The sequence below is a fragment of the Odontesthes bonariensis genome, chromosome 10, assembly GCF_027942865.1.
Source record: "Odontesthes bonariensis isolate fOdoBon6 chromosome 10, fOdoBon6.hap1, whole genome shotgun sequence".
NCBI classification, from domain to species: domain Eukaryota; kingdom Metazoa; phylum Chordata; class Actinopteri; order Atheriniformes; family Atherinopsidae; genus Odontesthes; species Odontesthes bonariensis.
Genome location: NC_134515.1, coordinates 4,031,720 through 4,047,629, shown reverse-complemented (window position 1 = coordinate 4,047,629; position 15,910 = coordinate 4,031,720). Strand labels below are relative to the sequence as shown.

The 15,910-nt window shown below is 43.0% G+C and overlaps 2 protein-coding genes across 3 annotated transcripts; one reads left to right on the top strand and one right to left on the bottom strand.

Annotated features, from left to right (window-relative positions):
* The first annotated feature begins 2,030 nt into the window (after positions 1–2,030).
* Positions 2,031–9,426, top strand: LOC142390516 (large ribosomal subunit protein eL22). 2 transcript variants are annotated; one of them, XM_075475991.1, is made up of 4 exons: positions 2,031–2,103; positions 2,688–2,798; positions 3,558–3,682; positions 9,240–9,426. In XM_075475991.1, exons 1-4 carry the CDS (start codon positions 2,092–2,094, stop codon positions 9,382–9,384), a joined length of 393 nt encoding a protein of 130 aa, XP_075332106.1. In that variant the 5' UTR covers positions 2,031–2,091; the 3' UTR covers positions 9,385–9,426. The 2 variants fall into 2 exon arrangements, with proteins under 2 accessions (XP_075332106.1, XP_075332107.1); XM_075475992.1 differs by having other exon boundaries at positions 2,046–2,103; positions 2,691–2,798.
* A 2,257-nt stretch (positions 9,427–11,683) lies between these two features.
* Positions 11,684–15,648, bottom strand: LOC142390168 (uncharacterized). The gene is made up of 3 exons (XM_075475542.1): positions 14,862–15,648; positions 13,638–13,734; positions 11,684–12,209 (listed from the first exon to the last, which is right to left on the bottom strand). The coding sequence occupies exons 1-3, from the start codon at positions 15,608–15,610 to the stop codon at positions 11,757–11,759; spliced, it is 1,299 nt and encodes a 432-aa protein (XP_075331657.1). The 5' UTR covers positions 15,611–15,648; the 3' UTR covers positions 11,684–11,756.
* Between the last annotated feature and the right edge of the window lie 262 nt (positions 15,649–15,910).

Here is a 15,910-nt window from a genome sequence, read left to right as displayed (position 1 = left end):
AGGCCAAAAGAACCCGGTGGAGAACCTTGGGCTTGGGTCTGGAAGAGCTGACTTTCATCCCGACTGAAGGTCGTGGCTTGAAGAAGCAAACAGAATTTACACGAGTGTGCTTTGACTTGATTTTATGGCTTTTCACCGAGTTTGATGGCTGTTGTGATGAAAGGAAACAAACATGGAAGGAAAAATGTAGAATTAATGACGTAAACTCAAACTTAATCCCATCTTAAAAACACGTGTTTACGTGTGAATTTTAACACTCATGTTGGTCGTGTTGAGGCTTTGCTGTGTATCTTCTCCTTTTTGGGATGTTTACATTCACACTTTTAAATATGGAAACCATTTTCTGCGACTTGGAAACTCCAAATAATCAATTATTGTTCCAAAAATGTTGAAATGTCTTAAAATTAGTTAAAAAAACAAAGATAACTCTGAGATATTCAGGATACTCTGTCTTTAAAGGAATAATATAACTAATATTTTCTCTTTTTTGCAGTAATTCAGCCGTTTGTTTTCTTGTTATCGTGAAAAAACGAGCTTTGCTTTTCAAGATCACAAAGTGATTCTGGTGAAAAATCATTAATTGATCGGCTCGACTTTAGCTCGAAGCTGTTTGTGCTCACAGGAAAACAAACGTCACCAGACAGAAGTCACTAAATGTATGAACAGCATGCTGTAAATGGATCAGAACCGTCCTGAAGGACGTAATTACAGTAAATCTTTATAATGATAAAACATGATTTGTTATCATGAGATAATAATTAACTTTACATTTGTTTTAATACCTCGAAATTCTGACTTTACCTTTAAATTTTGACTTTGTATCTCAAGATTATGAGTCACTATCACAAAATCTGGACTTGATGTGTTAAAATTGTTTCTCAAAATTCACATTTTACCTCACAGTTTGACTTTTGTATCTCTGCCTTTGGGATAAATTAAGTGTTTCTTTTCATATTTATCTCAAAATTCTGACCTAGCTTCTCAAAAATGTTCCAATGTTATCTACAAGTTCTTTGAATTCAGATTCAGTATCTCAAAATTAGAGACAGTATCGCAAAATAACAATTTAAAAATCATTTTTGCGTCACGATTTTTTCGGCTAATACCTGAAACAATCTGACTTTTACTTTGTATCTCAAGATTTTAAGTTACAGCCTCAAAATTCAAAGTCATTACCTCAAATCTCGAACAGTCTTTAGACTAAATCAGATTAAAAAAAAACAGTTTATTGAGCAGAATTATAAATTCATGCATAGAATGTACCTAACACCAATCCGTCTTAGCAAGATGTATCCCACTGTGTCCTCTAAATGTCATCGCTGTAAAACATCTACTGGTTCGCTAATCCACGTATTTTGGAATTGCAAGAAATTAAACCATTTCTGGAATGCAGTACACGATCTGACAATCAAACTTGTGCAAATTCAATTCAAACTCTCACCTCTATTGTATCTCTTTGGTACAGATTCAGATAGTACACTAGACTCCATCTCCAATAAAAGGATCGGTATAATTGTTTATGTAGCCAAAAAATGCATATTGCTCAACTGGAACCAAGCTATGCCACCTACAATTAATCTGTTTAAAACAATAATGAATGACACAATGCAACTGGAACGCCACACTTACCACTTGAAAGGTAAAGGGGATCTTTTTGTGCAAACATTTGGACCCCTGATTATCACTTGACCTCCTTGATTTTGTATCTCATCTTGACCTAACACATGACTTGTACCTGTGTTTACCTTTTTTTTTTATGATAACACTGATAACAATAATACACTTGATTTATGTTATTGTATTTATGTTTATTATTTTAAACTTTTTGTTTATCAAGAATTTCTTGTGCTCTCAACTCATGTATATGCATCCTAATATTTGCAATATTTAATTTGCTCTCTCTCAGCCTACCTGTGTGTTCAGTGTGTTGTGTATGTGTAATAAAATGAAAATTCAATAAATAAACAAATTGAAATAAAAAAAACAGTTTGTGAATCGATCAAAGATTTAACTGATTCGATCGATGATTCGGCCGTTCGACTGGTAGCGCATGCGCACTGCGGGTTCTTCCTTTCCGCTAGCTTCTCCGCCATGGCGCCTATTGTGAGTAAAGTCGCGTGTTAAAAAATCCGCTGAAAACGTTTGTTATGCGATGTAAAAACATGAGAAAGTTCGGGTCGCGAAATGTCATCGTTGTTATAAGCATCGGGCCGAAGATGCAGAGTTCGGGTTCGGTTCCGAAGTGATGTTATGACCGTGTATGTCGCCAGATTTTTCCTGTGGCCTGTTAGCTAACGTTAGCTTAGCCGAGGAGTCTGATGTCCACCACGTTGTGAACTCAGATGGCCCGAAGGCTGCTGGACATCAGTTTGTGCAACAAACATAACCGTTTTAGCTGTAATAGCTCATTAGATTACACAGTTCTTCTGTTATTTTATTACTCTTGGATGTTTAGTGGATTTAAAGCAACGCTAAGCTAACGGGAACGTTAAATATTTAGGTTTAGGATCGCCTTTTTTCCATAAAATCACAACCCACACTGCACGAAACCATTAAATGATGCGTGTTTTCTTCTTTCTTGAGCTCCACAGAAATGCTCCCATCGGTTTCAGGATAGGTTTGGAGCTGAAAACACAATTTAAAGATGGTTGAAACCTTGAATATTGATGTTTGTTGTCTTCCTTTAGCAGAAGAAGCAGAACACCGGCAAAGGTGGTAAGAAGAAGAAGCAGCTCCTGAAATTCACTCTGGACTGCACACATCCCGTCGAAGATGGCATCATGGACGCTGCCAACTTTGTAAGTGTCCCATTAATCCACATGTGTCACCATGTGTCCCTTTATGAGACATCACAGATATTCAGATGTGGAGTTTTGCATCAACCTGAGTTGAGTTTGGGGTAACTGGGAGTCGTAGTTTTCTTTACGCCACAGTGCAACGGTCCTGTTTACATACGTGTTTTTTATCAGATTATTGCTCTAAATGTGGTGAGCTTTGGACACGGGACTGTTATAACTGAATTTAAAGGGACAGTTCGCCTCTTTTGACATGAAGCTGTATGACATCCCATATCAGCAACATCATTTATGAACATCTTCTTACCCCCTGCTGCGTCCTGTGAGCAGAGTTCCAGCCTCGTTTTGGTGTTGATGAAGGTAGTCCGGCTAGTTGGCTGGGGTTTAAAAAATAAAGCGTTTTGCTTCTCAAAACAATATGCGTTCAACAGAGTAATACATTTGCATCACAAAATCGTTCTCCAGGAAAAAAGTCAGACCTCACAATCGCTTGGCCCTATTTTCTCTCCCTTCGTATCACTGCCTGCTGTGCAGACCGGTGATATGAAGCTTTTAACCACAATTACAGATATAATTTCCTTGTTAGTTCATCTTTCACCTGGTTGGCTGAAAGTCAGACCTTGTACCTTGTACAGGATGCAGCCTGTGTGTTTATCTCCAGCTCAGAGCCGGTTTTCCATCGGCTGTGACCGGCTGAGGGACGGAGCTCTCGGCCTGGAACGACGGCGTTGTGACGTTTCTGCAAACTTGTCGTTTTTTCAGGAGCAGTTTCTCCAGGAGCGCATCAAGGTGAACGGGAAAGCCGGAAACCTGGGTGGTGGCGTGGTGTCCATCGAGAGGAGCAAGAGCAAGATTACGGTGTCCTCTGAGGTGCCCTTCTCCAAAAGGTGAGAATCAGCCGGGCTCGTTCGTGTTTGATGCTTTTTAAACTAAACGTGAACTTAAACTGACACAGAAGTGAATATTTCCACCTGACTGCAGCGTGAGCCGCATCTTTACTGGATCAGTAAACTCACACACACGCAGGATGTGAACCAGCCCTGTTTATGCATCTGCTGGGTGTCCTAAAAAAGTCTCAAATCCAATAATTTGAATTTAAGGCCTTAAAATGTCTAAAATTCTCTTGAAATCTCTTAAAAATGTTTTAAATATGATTTTGAAAGGTCTTAAAAATGTGTTGATGTGACTTTTATTTAAAACAAATGTATAAACTTCAGTCTGGCTTTTAAATGTTTGGATTTTTGAGGAACTAAAGTACCTGTGCAGCCCGGTCAGAGTTCATCGAGCACAGCCTGCTATAGTTTGCTGTTCGTGGCTGAAGAGCGGCTCATCAGCTAACGCTTTGGTTAAGATGGGTAAACGCAAATTTGGCAATTTGTGGCTTCAGAACGAACAATTTATCTCCTGGTTGAAGCCGGTTGTCGGAAATTTTCATGAAGCACACTGCACCTTGTGCAAGAAAAGTTTGGAACTCGGCCCATTGGGCATCGAGGCGTTGGAGTCTCACGCCAAATCATAAAAGCATGAATCGGTCTTAAAGTGCCGGCAGCAAACGCTTCCCATCAGCCAGTTATTCCACATCAGGACCTGCAGCATCGAGGCCCCGGTCTGCTGCAGCTCCGGCTCCGGCCAGCGTTTGGCTCTACGCTAGGGATGCAAATTATCGATTAATTCATTAATCATTAGTTGATTGACTTTATCGATCGATTAACTGATAAGCGGCTTTTTTCCTGAGAATGTAAATTTCTCACGGTGTCAATAGTGTCTTTAACATAAAAAGCAAAATATTGCTTATTTACTGAATAAAAATGCATGTTATATTGCACAATTTTTGTTTTATTGTACCAGTTAGGATACTGTGCAGATAACGGCATTTATGTAGTTTAAGAAAATAAATTATGCACAGAAAATTAAAATACATAAAAAATAATCGCCTGTTGCATGTGAAACATTAAATAAAATAAAATTTAAATAGAAATCTAAGCAATATGGGTAGGCCTAGCCTACACAATATTAAGCCTACACATAATAATCTGGTAAAGTATATATGTGAGTCTCCATGACTCCACAGCCTGGTTCAGTTTGTCAGCTAAATTATCAGCTGTGTGTCTCTCCGTAAGAAGGACTGCCGACTTTACCTGCCAGTCGTTTTCAATATAGTGGCGAGTAATCGTGATGTAGCTTTCTGTTGTCAGTGCTGTCCAACAATCCGTCGTCAGAGCCACATTAGCCGCGGACAAACATGTATTTTAGCTTTGCCTTCTTATTTTCATAGCGTGCTTCCAAGTGGGAAGTTACGGTCGCTCGCGAATGGATATTATATCCTGGCTCCATGAATTGTATGAGCTCCCGAAATCCCTCGCCCCAAATTCTCTGAGTAATGCCCTCTGCTTTCCTTCGGTGGCACACTCGCCTTCCCACCACAGCAGCGACTGAAGGTTGTGAAGGCGATGGAATGGCTACATGCAAGTTGTTCAGGTGGCATCTTAACCAACTTGTAGAGCTGTTGAGTTTCAATGTAGCACCGCAGAGTTTGCATTGTGCGTCTTTTTCGTAGATAATTAATCTAAAATGCTCCCACACTGCACTCCGTTTTGACCGCCTCATGTTTGTGTCTGGTCGAGCTCTCGGGTCACGTTCAAGTACGTCCTGTGGGAAACGGTCTTAGATTACAATGTTCAATTTAATTTAGTCGAGTAAATTCTTATCGACAGTCGATTAACCGTTTCCATCCCCACTCTGCGCCCACGATAAGAGCTTCGCTGCTCTGGACTCTTCACACGGCAGCGAAGCGCCAGTCAGATGGTGGCAGTGAGAACACTGATGAGCTGTAACAGACCATGTTCCCAGATTCTGAGATGAGAAAACGTTTCAGTGTGAAAAAGACAACACGGCGTACATCACGCAATTTAGATTAGCTGATTTCACAAAGAGAGACATCATCTAAGGACCTCGTTGGTGCTGATGTGCCACGAGTAAATTCATGTAATTTGCAAGTAATTCCGAGCCTCCTTTTTGCCAGTATGGATGTTAAATGGGTATCAAATTGTATTAATTCTGGTCTTAAAAGTCTTAAATTTGACTTGTTGAAGCCTGCAGAGAGCCTGATCTGGTTCAGTCAGGACGGGCGAAGCGTCAACGTTCTCAATTAAGTTTAGTTCGACGTCAATCAGCAAATAAACAAATAATAAATACTCCAAAACGGTGGTAAAAGAAACGTTGCCGTCTGATTGCCGATGAGTCGTGACGAATCACCAAAGCAGCTCTTTCACCACACCAGCGTTTAGCTGCAACAAAAACTTTTGCTCCTGAAGTGAAAGATTTTCCTGAGTGAGTCGTCATCGCGCCGGTGGAACCGCGGCGAGCTCGCTTCATCCCACGTCTCTGCGGCGTCAAACCAAAGCAAAGTCTCCTGCACCAAACAAAAATGGCTCGACTGTTCCGGTGCTCATCCCGGGTCACAGCGGCACATCTTCACCGCGTCTAAGTGTGGATTTCCTTTTTTCTTGTAGGTTTAGTTTCAGAAGTCTCACACACACACACACACACACACACACACACACACACACACACACAGAGGTTTATCTGCAGCCATGTTGCTTTCCTCTCTGAATATTTAAAGAGACACAAACAAACAACATTTACGTCTCCGTGGAAACGGGCCGGAGGACTTTAAGTTGCTGTGGACGCCATATGGAAGCTCTGTGCTTTGGACAGAGTTGGAAATCACAAGAAGTTCAGGCTGGCGATAGGTTGAAGTCACCGTATCGAGCGTGTTTCCATGCCAACCAGACATCAGAGAGGTGAGAGGCTTTCTGTGGGAGCAGAATTCATCGAGCAGGTTTCTCTGGAAAAAAGAGAATTTATCCTCCAGATTCAGAGATTTAAGTGGAAACAAAAGTTTTTATTTCATGTAAACTTAACTCTGGTGATCCTCATTCAGCCAAATTCAGAAGAAAAAGAGAAATCAGGTTTATTCTGTTGGAATCAACCTGATTTCTCTTTGTGATTGAATAACCTTGGGACTGTTTTTGTGTCCAGCTCACTCGCCCTGAACACCAGATGATGCTCTCTGGTTTCTGTCTCCTCGCTCTGCTCTCTGTTCCTGTATTTCAGTCCTCGAGTCCAAACTTCATCCGGTGAACGGGGCGCGCTTGATTTGCTTTTGCTTTGCATTGTGGGAGCTCGCATTTTAAATTTCCTCCAATCGTATCCGTTTAGTTGTGAGAAGTCAAAACAGATGGAGATTAAAAGTCAGTTAATGGTGCTGCATTAAAGTTTTCAGCCCCGGATGTTTCTACGTTTTTAGGTCGTCGGTTAACCAAAAACGGGTGAAAATGTCCAGAATTGTACTTTTCTTTTCATGCAGTGTGAAAGTTTAATTTACTTTAAGTTGGAGTCAGAAACTATGAGCAGAAAAATCATTTACCTTGGTCAGAACTGATTAAAGTGTCAGAGTTTTGGTGAAAGTCGGACATTTTTAAAGTTGAACCTTGGTCCTGAATGCTTCCCCCGAAAGAAAGTAGTTCCTTTCTCTCTGACAGAAAGTAGTTCCTTTCTCTCTGACAGAAAGTAGTTCCTTTCTTTCTGACAGAAAGTAGTTCCTTTCTCTCTGACAGAAAGTAGTTCCTTTCTCTCTGACAGAAAGTAGTTCCTTTCTCTCTGACAGAAAGTAGTTCCTTTCTTTCTGACAGAAAGTAGTTCCTTTCTCTCTGACAGAAAGTAGTTCCTTTCTCTCTGACAGAAAGTAGTTCCTTTCTTTCTGTCAGACTGAGGTGATGCTATCGTTATGCTGCTTTATACACCGAACACGTTGCTGTTTATTCTAAAGACTTTGGAGGTAAATGAGCAGCTCTCATGTGTGGAACGAGCTGCTGAACACTAAACCCTCCAGCTCTGTATACGCATACTGCATACTACATATTGCATACTGCATACTACATAGTACATGCTACATACTACATACTGCATAGTAAATACTACATACTGCATACTACATACTGCATACTGCATACTACATACTGCATACTACATACTGCATACTACATGCTACATACTACATACTGCATACTACATACTGCATACTTCCATACTACATACTGCATACTTCCATACTACATACTGCATACTGCATACTACATACTGCATACTACATGCTACATACTACATGCTACATACTACATGCTGCATACTACATACTGCATACTACATACTGCATGCTACATACTGCATACTGCATGCTACATACTGCATACTACATACTGCATACTGCATGCTACATACTGCATACTACATACTACATACTGCATACTACATGCTACATACTGCATACTACATGCTGCATACTGCATACTGCATACTACATACTGCATACTACATGCTGCATACTACATGCTGCATGCTACATGCTGCATACTACATGCTACATACTGCATACTGCATACTACATGCTACATGCTGCATACTACATACTGCATACTACATGCTACATACTGCATACTACATGCTACATACTGCATACTACATACTGCATACTACATGCTACATACTGCATACTGCATACTACATACTGCATACTGCATACTACATGCTACATACTGCATACTGCATACTACATGCTACATACTGCATACTACATACTGCATACTACATGCTACATACTGCATACTACATACTCATCGATCAGACAGTATGCAGAGCGTTTACCCACAATGCATTTCGCTCCTGCCCGAGCCGAAATCAGCCGGCCTGAAGCTGATTTCCCTTAAGCTCTAAACTCTGTAAACTTTAGCAACATTTGAAACATTTTCAGGAGAGAAAGTAGTCGTTTAGATCCCCAACGTGTTGAAAACCTGACAAAATAACGGCTATTTACAATTTTGTTCCCACGAATTCGGCGCTACTAAAGCTAGCCGCAGTGAGCAACGCACTTCCGGTTATTTTCACAAAATAAAATACCCGTTGCCTTTTATCATAGGGAAAGCCATTACCATACAATTGGTGCTTTTGTTTTGAAAACAGGAAGTGAACCTACCCTCGTTGTAGCTAGCTTGAAACTGCCGTTTTGACAGGAAATGACGATCGGCGACGTCACGTTACGTTGCATCTTGGGTAGTTTGAGTATGAGTAGTAACCTCATGATGCATACCCAACATTTCAGAGAATCTAGTATGCATCCGGGAACTTTAACTTTTTTTAAGTTAGTAGGAGTAGTAGGTTTTGAATACAGCTCTACATGTTTATCAGAAACATGCCGATAATGTAGCGTTAGCACACTGAGAGTGAGGAGAGGACCGGTGTTGTGTTGGAAACACACCTTATCCACACAGCTGCAGGTTGAGTTACAGAACGGAACCGTTCAGCTAACAAAGTAAAGTGGGAACAATGATGTTCATCTTTCAGAGAGGAACAGAACGCTGACGCTGCTCTGCTTCCTGTTTTCAGATACCTGAAGTATCTGACCAAGAAGTACCTGAAGAAGAACAATCTTCGGGACTGGCTGCGCGTGGTGGCCAACACCAAGGAGAGCTACGAGCTGCGCTACTTCCAGATCAATCAGGACGAAGAGGAGGAGGAAGACGAAGATTAAATCTGATTTTGTACATTTGATTAAATTGTTTACAGAACAGAAGTTTGTCCCTGATGTTTTTATCTCTGGTTCAGACCCAGACCGCCACCTGCTGACTCACCAAACCAGATATCGTTTATGTGTTTAGAAGATTTAAAGAATTTAAAGAATTCTCTTAGTTTGATAGAAAGAACAGCGGCAGGCTCGGATCATGTCCGGTTTATCCAGCCGCTTGTCCGTGTTGGAACATTTTTAGGGACTTAATTTGGTGCTAAGAGCTTTAATAAGGACTTCTGAGAGGGAGCATCAGCCTATAAATAGTAGAACCAAGAAGAAGTCCGGTTGACCCGATTCAGGTTGTTCGGGTTACCGTGAGAATCTACGCCAACATTTGACTTAATTAGAGTTCGGATGATTCTGATCTACTTGAATATCTTGATATCAAGATATAGCTCTATATCAGGAGTTAGTTTCCTTCATTAGCTCACAACTAGTTGAACAAAAACTCCTACCAGTGACTTCTTTTCATTAACTAGCTACACTTTAGTTTGACTAGTTCTAACACAATCCCAACTAGTGGCGCCAGGAGCTGCACGAGTAGCAGCGAAACCCAAACTAGTCAACTTTTTGACAGACTAGTGGCCTTCTGGACCAATCTGGTTAACTAGTAAGCTGCAAAAGCTCTAGTTTAGGAGGTATTCACCTCACTAGTTTGAGTAACCTACAATTTTTTTTACAAGTTGACCAGAGAGCAACTAATCATCTAGTAAGAGCCACAATGTCCACTACTTATACTAGTGTGGGTTCTTTTGGCCTAACTAGTGAACTTTGACTAACAAAATGTTTCTAGTTCACTTGTTAGTGCCAAAATGCCAATTAATCCACTAGTTTGAGTCTGTTTTTACTTTTCTAGTTAAATAGTTTCACATATTCTCTTACGAAAATATTTAGTTCCAAAAGGAGTCGGTAGTTAGGTAGCAGCAGTGTTTTATTTCATCACTAGTTAACTCGTGGAAAGCATTTTATATCACTTGTTATAGTCTGTACGGAACATGTAAAGTGAGGTGAATAGCTGCTGAACTAGTTAACATGTCCGAGCTTTTGCAACTCACTAGTTAACCAGTAAGACTTGAGTAGTAACCACTAGTTAGGATTGTGTTTGAACTAGTTCAACTAAAGTGCAACTAGTTAATGAAAAGGAGTCACTAGTAGGAGTTTTTGTTCAACTAGTTGTGAGCTAATGAAGGAAACCAACTCCTGATATGAAGCATGAGACGTCCCGACGCCTTCTCAACCTCAGCTGAATCCTTTATTTCACGTTTTTAATCGTTCTCTCACATCTTGGGCGATTTTTCTGTGAAGCTATGACGTCTGCACACGTGTCTGTGGACGTAACCGCTGGCAACCGAGGAAGACGATAACGCCAACACTGAGTATCGCCGTCATGCGACTCCAGCTGACTACTCAAGTCTTACAGGTTAACTGGTGAGTTGCAAAAGCTCTGACATGTTAACTAGTTCAGCAGCTATTCACCTCACTTTACATGTTCCGTACAGACTATAACTAGTGATATAAAATGCTTTCCACGAGTTAACTAGTGATGAAATGAAACACTGCTGCTATCTAACTACCGACTCCTTTTGGAATAAAATATTTTCGTCAGAGAATATGTGAAACTATTTAACTAGAAGAGTAAAAAAGACTCAAACTAGTGGATTAATTGGCATTTTGACACGGTCTACACAGCAGGCAGTGATACGAAGGGAGAGAAAATAGGGCCAAGCGACTGTGAGGTCTGACTTTTTCCTGGAGAACCATTTTGTGATGCAAATGTATTACTCTGTTGAACGCATATTGTTTTGAGAAGCAAAACGCTTTATTTTTTAAACCCCAGCCAACTAGCCGGACTACCTTCATCAACACCAAAACGAGGCTGGAACTCTGCTCACAGGACGCAGCAGGGGGTAAGAAGATGTTCATAAATGATGTTGCTGATATGGGATGTTACACAGCTTCATGTCAAAAGAGGCGAACTATCCCTTTAAGGAGCTTAAAATGTTTCTTTAAGAGTGGCTGTCCTGCATGACTTCGCTCTCTGACCTCTCACGGTGAACACAGCCTGTTTCTGAGCCTGGAAACACCGGAAGAAATCCCACCTGGAAAAAATGACTCGTTTCTTTTGCTCCTTTTATAAAAAATGTGCCAACAGGCAGTTTTAATTTGGCTCCGCTAGTTCTGATCGTTTAAAGTAAAAAAATTAATAAAAACCAACAATAAAATAATAAAAACTTTATTATTTCTACATAAAAAAGACATGAGCATGTAAGAAGTTGGGATTCGGATTATTTAAATAGTTGTTATGTGCAAAGAGAAACAGTCTAAAGCATCAACATCTAAGTCAGTTCACAGGCGGCAGAGTTTCTGTTCAGATGCTCAGAAAGCGCCGAGCGGATTCTCTGACCTTCCGAACCATCGGGGTCGTCGTACGGGACGACGGCCGGCTGTGGGAGATCCCGCTCCAGAAGCGCGGCGTCCTCGGTCCAGGCCGGGTCCACTTCCTCCTCCACGCTCTCACAGAAGTTGTGCAGCGCGCAGCAGGTGGCGACCACGTAGGGCGTGAAGGTGTAGTGGAAATCGCTCTTCCTCAGCAACACCCTCCAGCGGGACTTCAGCCTACGAAAGGCCACGTCTGCCGAAGTCCGAACGGAACTCAGACGCACGTTAAAGGACTCCTGCTCGGAGGTGATGGACCGAGGGAAGTCTTTGATGAGCCAGTCTGTCATCGGGTACGCCGGGTTTCCCAGGAGCAAAAGGTTCACTGAGGTTCCATTTATTTCTATGGGATCCTGAAAGTAAAAAAAAGCAAGAAAACGTGAGAATTGTTCACCCAAAACCGCCCAAAATACAAATTAAGGCTGTGTTCGAAACTGCATACTTCTCCTACTACTCCTACTAACTTTTTGAGTTAGTATGTGAGTTTGAGTAAGCGAGAAGTTCCCGGATGCATGCTAGATTCTCCGAAATGTTGGGTATGCATCATGAGGTTACTACTCATACTCAAACTACCCAAGATGCAACGTAACGTGACGTCGCCGATCGTCATTTCCTGTCAAAACGGCAGTTTCAAGCTAGCTACAACGAGGGTAGGTTCACTTCCTGTTTTCAAAACAAAAGCACCAATTGTATGGTAATGGCTTTCCCTGTGATAAAAGGCAACGGGTATTTTATTTTGTGAAAATAACCGGAAGTGCGTTGCTCACTGCGGCTAGCTTTAGTAGCGCCGAATTCGTGGGAACAAAATTGTAAACAGCCGGTATTTTGTCAGGTTTTCAGCACGTTGGGGATCTAAACGACTACTTTCTCACCTGAAAATGTTTCAAATGTTGCTAAAGTTTACAGAGTTTAGAGCTTAAGAGAAATCAGCTTCAGGCCGGCTGATTTCAGCTCGGGCAGGAGCGAAATGCATTGTGGGTAAATGCTCTGCATACTGTCTGATCAATGAGTATGTAGTATGGAAGTATGTAGTATGGAAGTATGCGGTTTCGAACACAGCCAATAAGTCAGTTTGCTGCTCTGCAGCATTCAGGTGTGTGCTAACACGATGCCAAGGAGGAAAGACATCAGCAATGATCTCAGAGAAGCAGTTGTTGCTGCCCATCAATCTGGGAAGGGTTATAAGGCCATTTCCAAACTATCTGGAGTCCATCGTTCTACAGAGAGAAAGATTATTCACAGGTGGAAAACATTCAGGACAGCTGTCAATCTTCCCAGGAGTGGACGTCCCAGCAAGGTCACCCCAAGGTCAGAAACCCAAGAGCTACATCTCAGACTCTGCAGGCCTCAGTTAGCATGTTAAAGGTTAAAGGTCATGGCAGCACAGTTAGAAACAGACTGAACAGGTATGGCTTGTGTGGAAGGGCTGCAGGAGAAAGCCTCTTCTCTCTAAAAAGAACATGGCAGCACAGCTTAGGTTTGCAAAGCTGCATCTGAACAAACCACAAGACTTCTGGAACAATGTCCTTTGGACAGAGCAGACCAAAGTGGAGATGTTTGCTCATAATGCACAGCAGCACGTTTGGAGGAAACCAAACACAGCATATCAGCACAAACACCTCACACCAGCTGTCAAGCACGGTGGTGGAGGGCTGATGATCTGGGCTGGTTCTGCAGCCACAGGACCTGGGCACCTTGCAGTCATTGAGTCCGATTTAGCCAATAATCCGATCGGTTCCATACGTAATGACTCATTATGTGGTTGGATTGACTGAACTCACCTTTGGTAGCAGGTGTGCTTGGTGGAATAAGGCAGACTGTCTGAGGACGTCTGCTTCAGGAGTGGATCCTGGCATCTTGCAGTTGATGTTCCAGAACCTGAAAGTAATCATGATCACATCATTGGAAGCATCACTCGCCTCAGGCTGCAAACCATCTCTTCAGGAAACACTACCCAGATCTGCCCTGTTAGGACATCACCTGTTCCGTCCCAGCTTCTTACGCATTTATTAGTTTCCTAAATTGTCTTTTTTCCCCCCATGTGTCTCGGTACCTAACTTACCGCACTTACTCTAGCACTAGTTATGCTCTTAGCTGTTTGGTTTTGGAAGGAAATGCACTTATGATGTCTTGGGACCTGAAGTTCTTTTGTACAGAATCCCTAAACGGCCATAGATACATACATTTTATTCCATCCATTTTCCCGTGATAACGAGTTAATTTACCGATGGTTTTCGAGGCCACTTTTTCTCCCCAGTCCGCCCCTGTTTATAAAGCAGCCTATGAATGAAACATTGGAGCGTTTCTGTAACAATTCTGCTGTGAAAATGCACAAAGCAAATCCCGCTGGTGTGACGAGCATCTGAAGAATGGAATCAGGTTTAACACACACCAATCATGCCGATATCGTTATCTCGAGAAAAACGATAACGGCACCTCTCGTGCATCATTCGGTAACCATGGAGACGGCCTGGTCCCCTCAGCAGGATCACTGAGGTGTAAACGCCTGCTGAGCTGCAGTCGAGCTGGCCGTCTCCGGCTACTTTATTCAGTTTCCAAAGAAAGGGGGTGAAAATGGGTAAAAAGCTTTGCCAGAAATACATATAAACACATATAAACAGGGGCGGACTGGGGACAAAAAGTGGCCTCGAAAACCATCGGTAGATTAACTCGTTATCTCGAGAAAACCATCAGAAAAAAGTTTATACGTACCATGTCCGCTCTGGGCTTCCGTACTTTAGCCTACTGATGTGGAACACTTATTTTAAGTCGCTTTGGATAAAAGCGGCTGCAAAATGACCGTAATATTATATAATATAATATAATATAATGTAATGTAATGTAACATAATATAATATAATATAATGTAATGTAATGTAACGTAACATAATATAATATAATATAATGTAATGTAATGTAACATAATATAATATAATATAATGTAATGTAATACATTATATTATAATATAATAAACCAGCCTGTTGGGCTCCATGGTACAGCCCACCTGTGCGTGTCGTCCACCACCGCCTGCAGCACATATGAAGGCCATCCTCTGGGGTTCACAAAGTCTTCGAAGGCGTCGCTGGGAGGCAGAACCGGGACGTGCGTCCTGTGGATGCAGCCCATCACCTGCGGGATGCCGAACTTCTGCTCGAACCTGCGCGCCATGGCGCGCGCCTCGTGCGCGCTGGGCAGCTGGATGAGGCCGTGCACCACGGAGGCCACCATGCCTCTGCAGAAGGAGTACATGAACTTCTTCACCGTGGTCTTATGGACCCCGAACTTAGTGGCGACCGCGCGGTACTCCGCGCAGCTCACCAGCTTGTACAGCACAATGGCCACGCGCATCTGCAGCGGGATGGGCGCGCGCACGGTGACGTCCTGCGGGCTCAGCACGGGCTCCATCAGCGCGCACAGTTTATCAAAAGAGCCGCGCGTCATGCGGAAGTTCTGCCGCCACTCCGCGTCGGAGAACTCCGTCAGCACCACGCGCTCCCACCAGTCCTTGCTGCGCACGCGCATCCAGCACGCGCGCGGAGCCCGGGGCGCCGGCGCGGGCACCAGGTGGAGCAGGGCGGCGGTCTCACTGAGCGCGCACTCCAGCAGCACGCGGCGCTGCCGCCGGCCCTCACTCAGCACCATCACCAGCAGAGAGAGCGTGCTGCGCATCTGCAGGCAGAGCAGCGCGCACAGCATGTAGGAGGCGTGCAGGGCCGCGGGGCCCGGGTCCCCCTCCGGATCTCCGGCCGACATGTTACCGTCTGCCGCTGCTTGCTTTGATTGTTTTGGTCCGCGAGTCCAACCGGAAAAAGCCCCAAAACTAACAGGCTGCAGGCAGCATGTCGCCACCTACCGGCCCAGAGGTCTTTGCAGGATGAGGACTGCTTTCATGCCCAAACTCTGACTGAGAGAGAGTTTTACTTTTTCTGTTTTTCTGCATCCATCTCCAGCTCCGTCAGAGGAAAACATGCCCACAGGATGGTGCTGCCACCACCGTGTAGAACTGTAGGGACCATCAAAGCAGCGCGTCCTTTTTTTTTTTAAACAGGATTC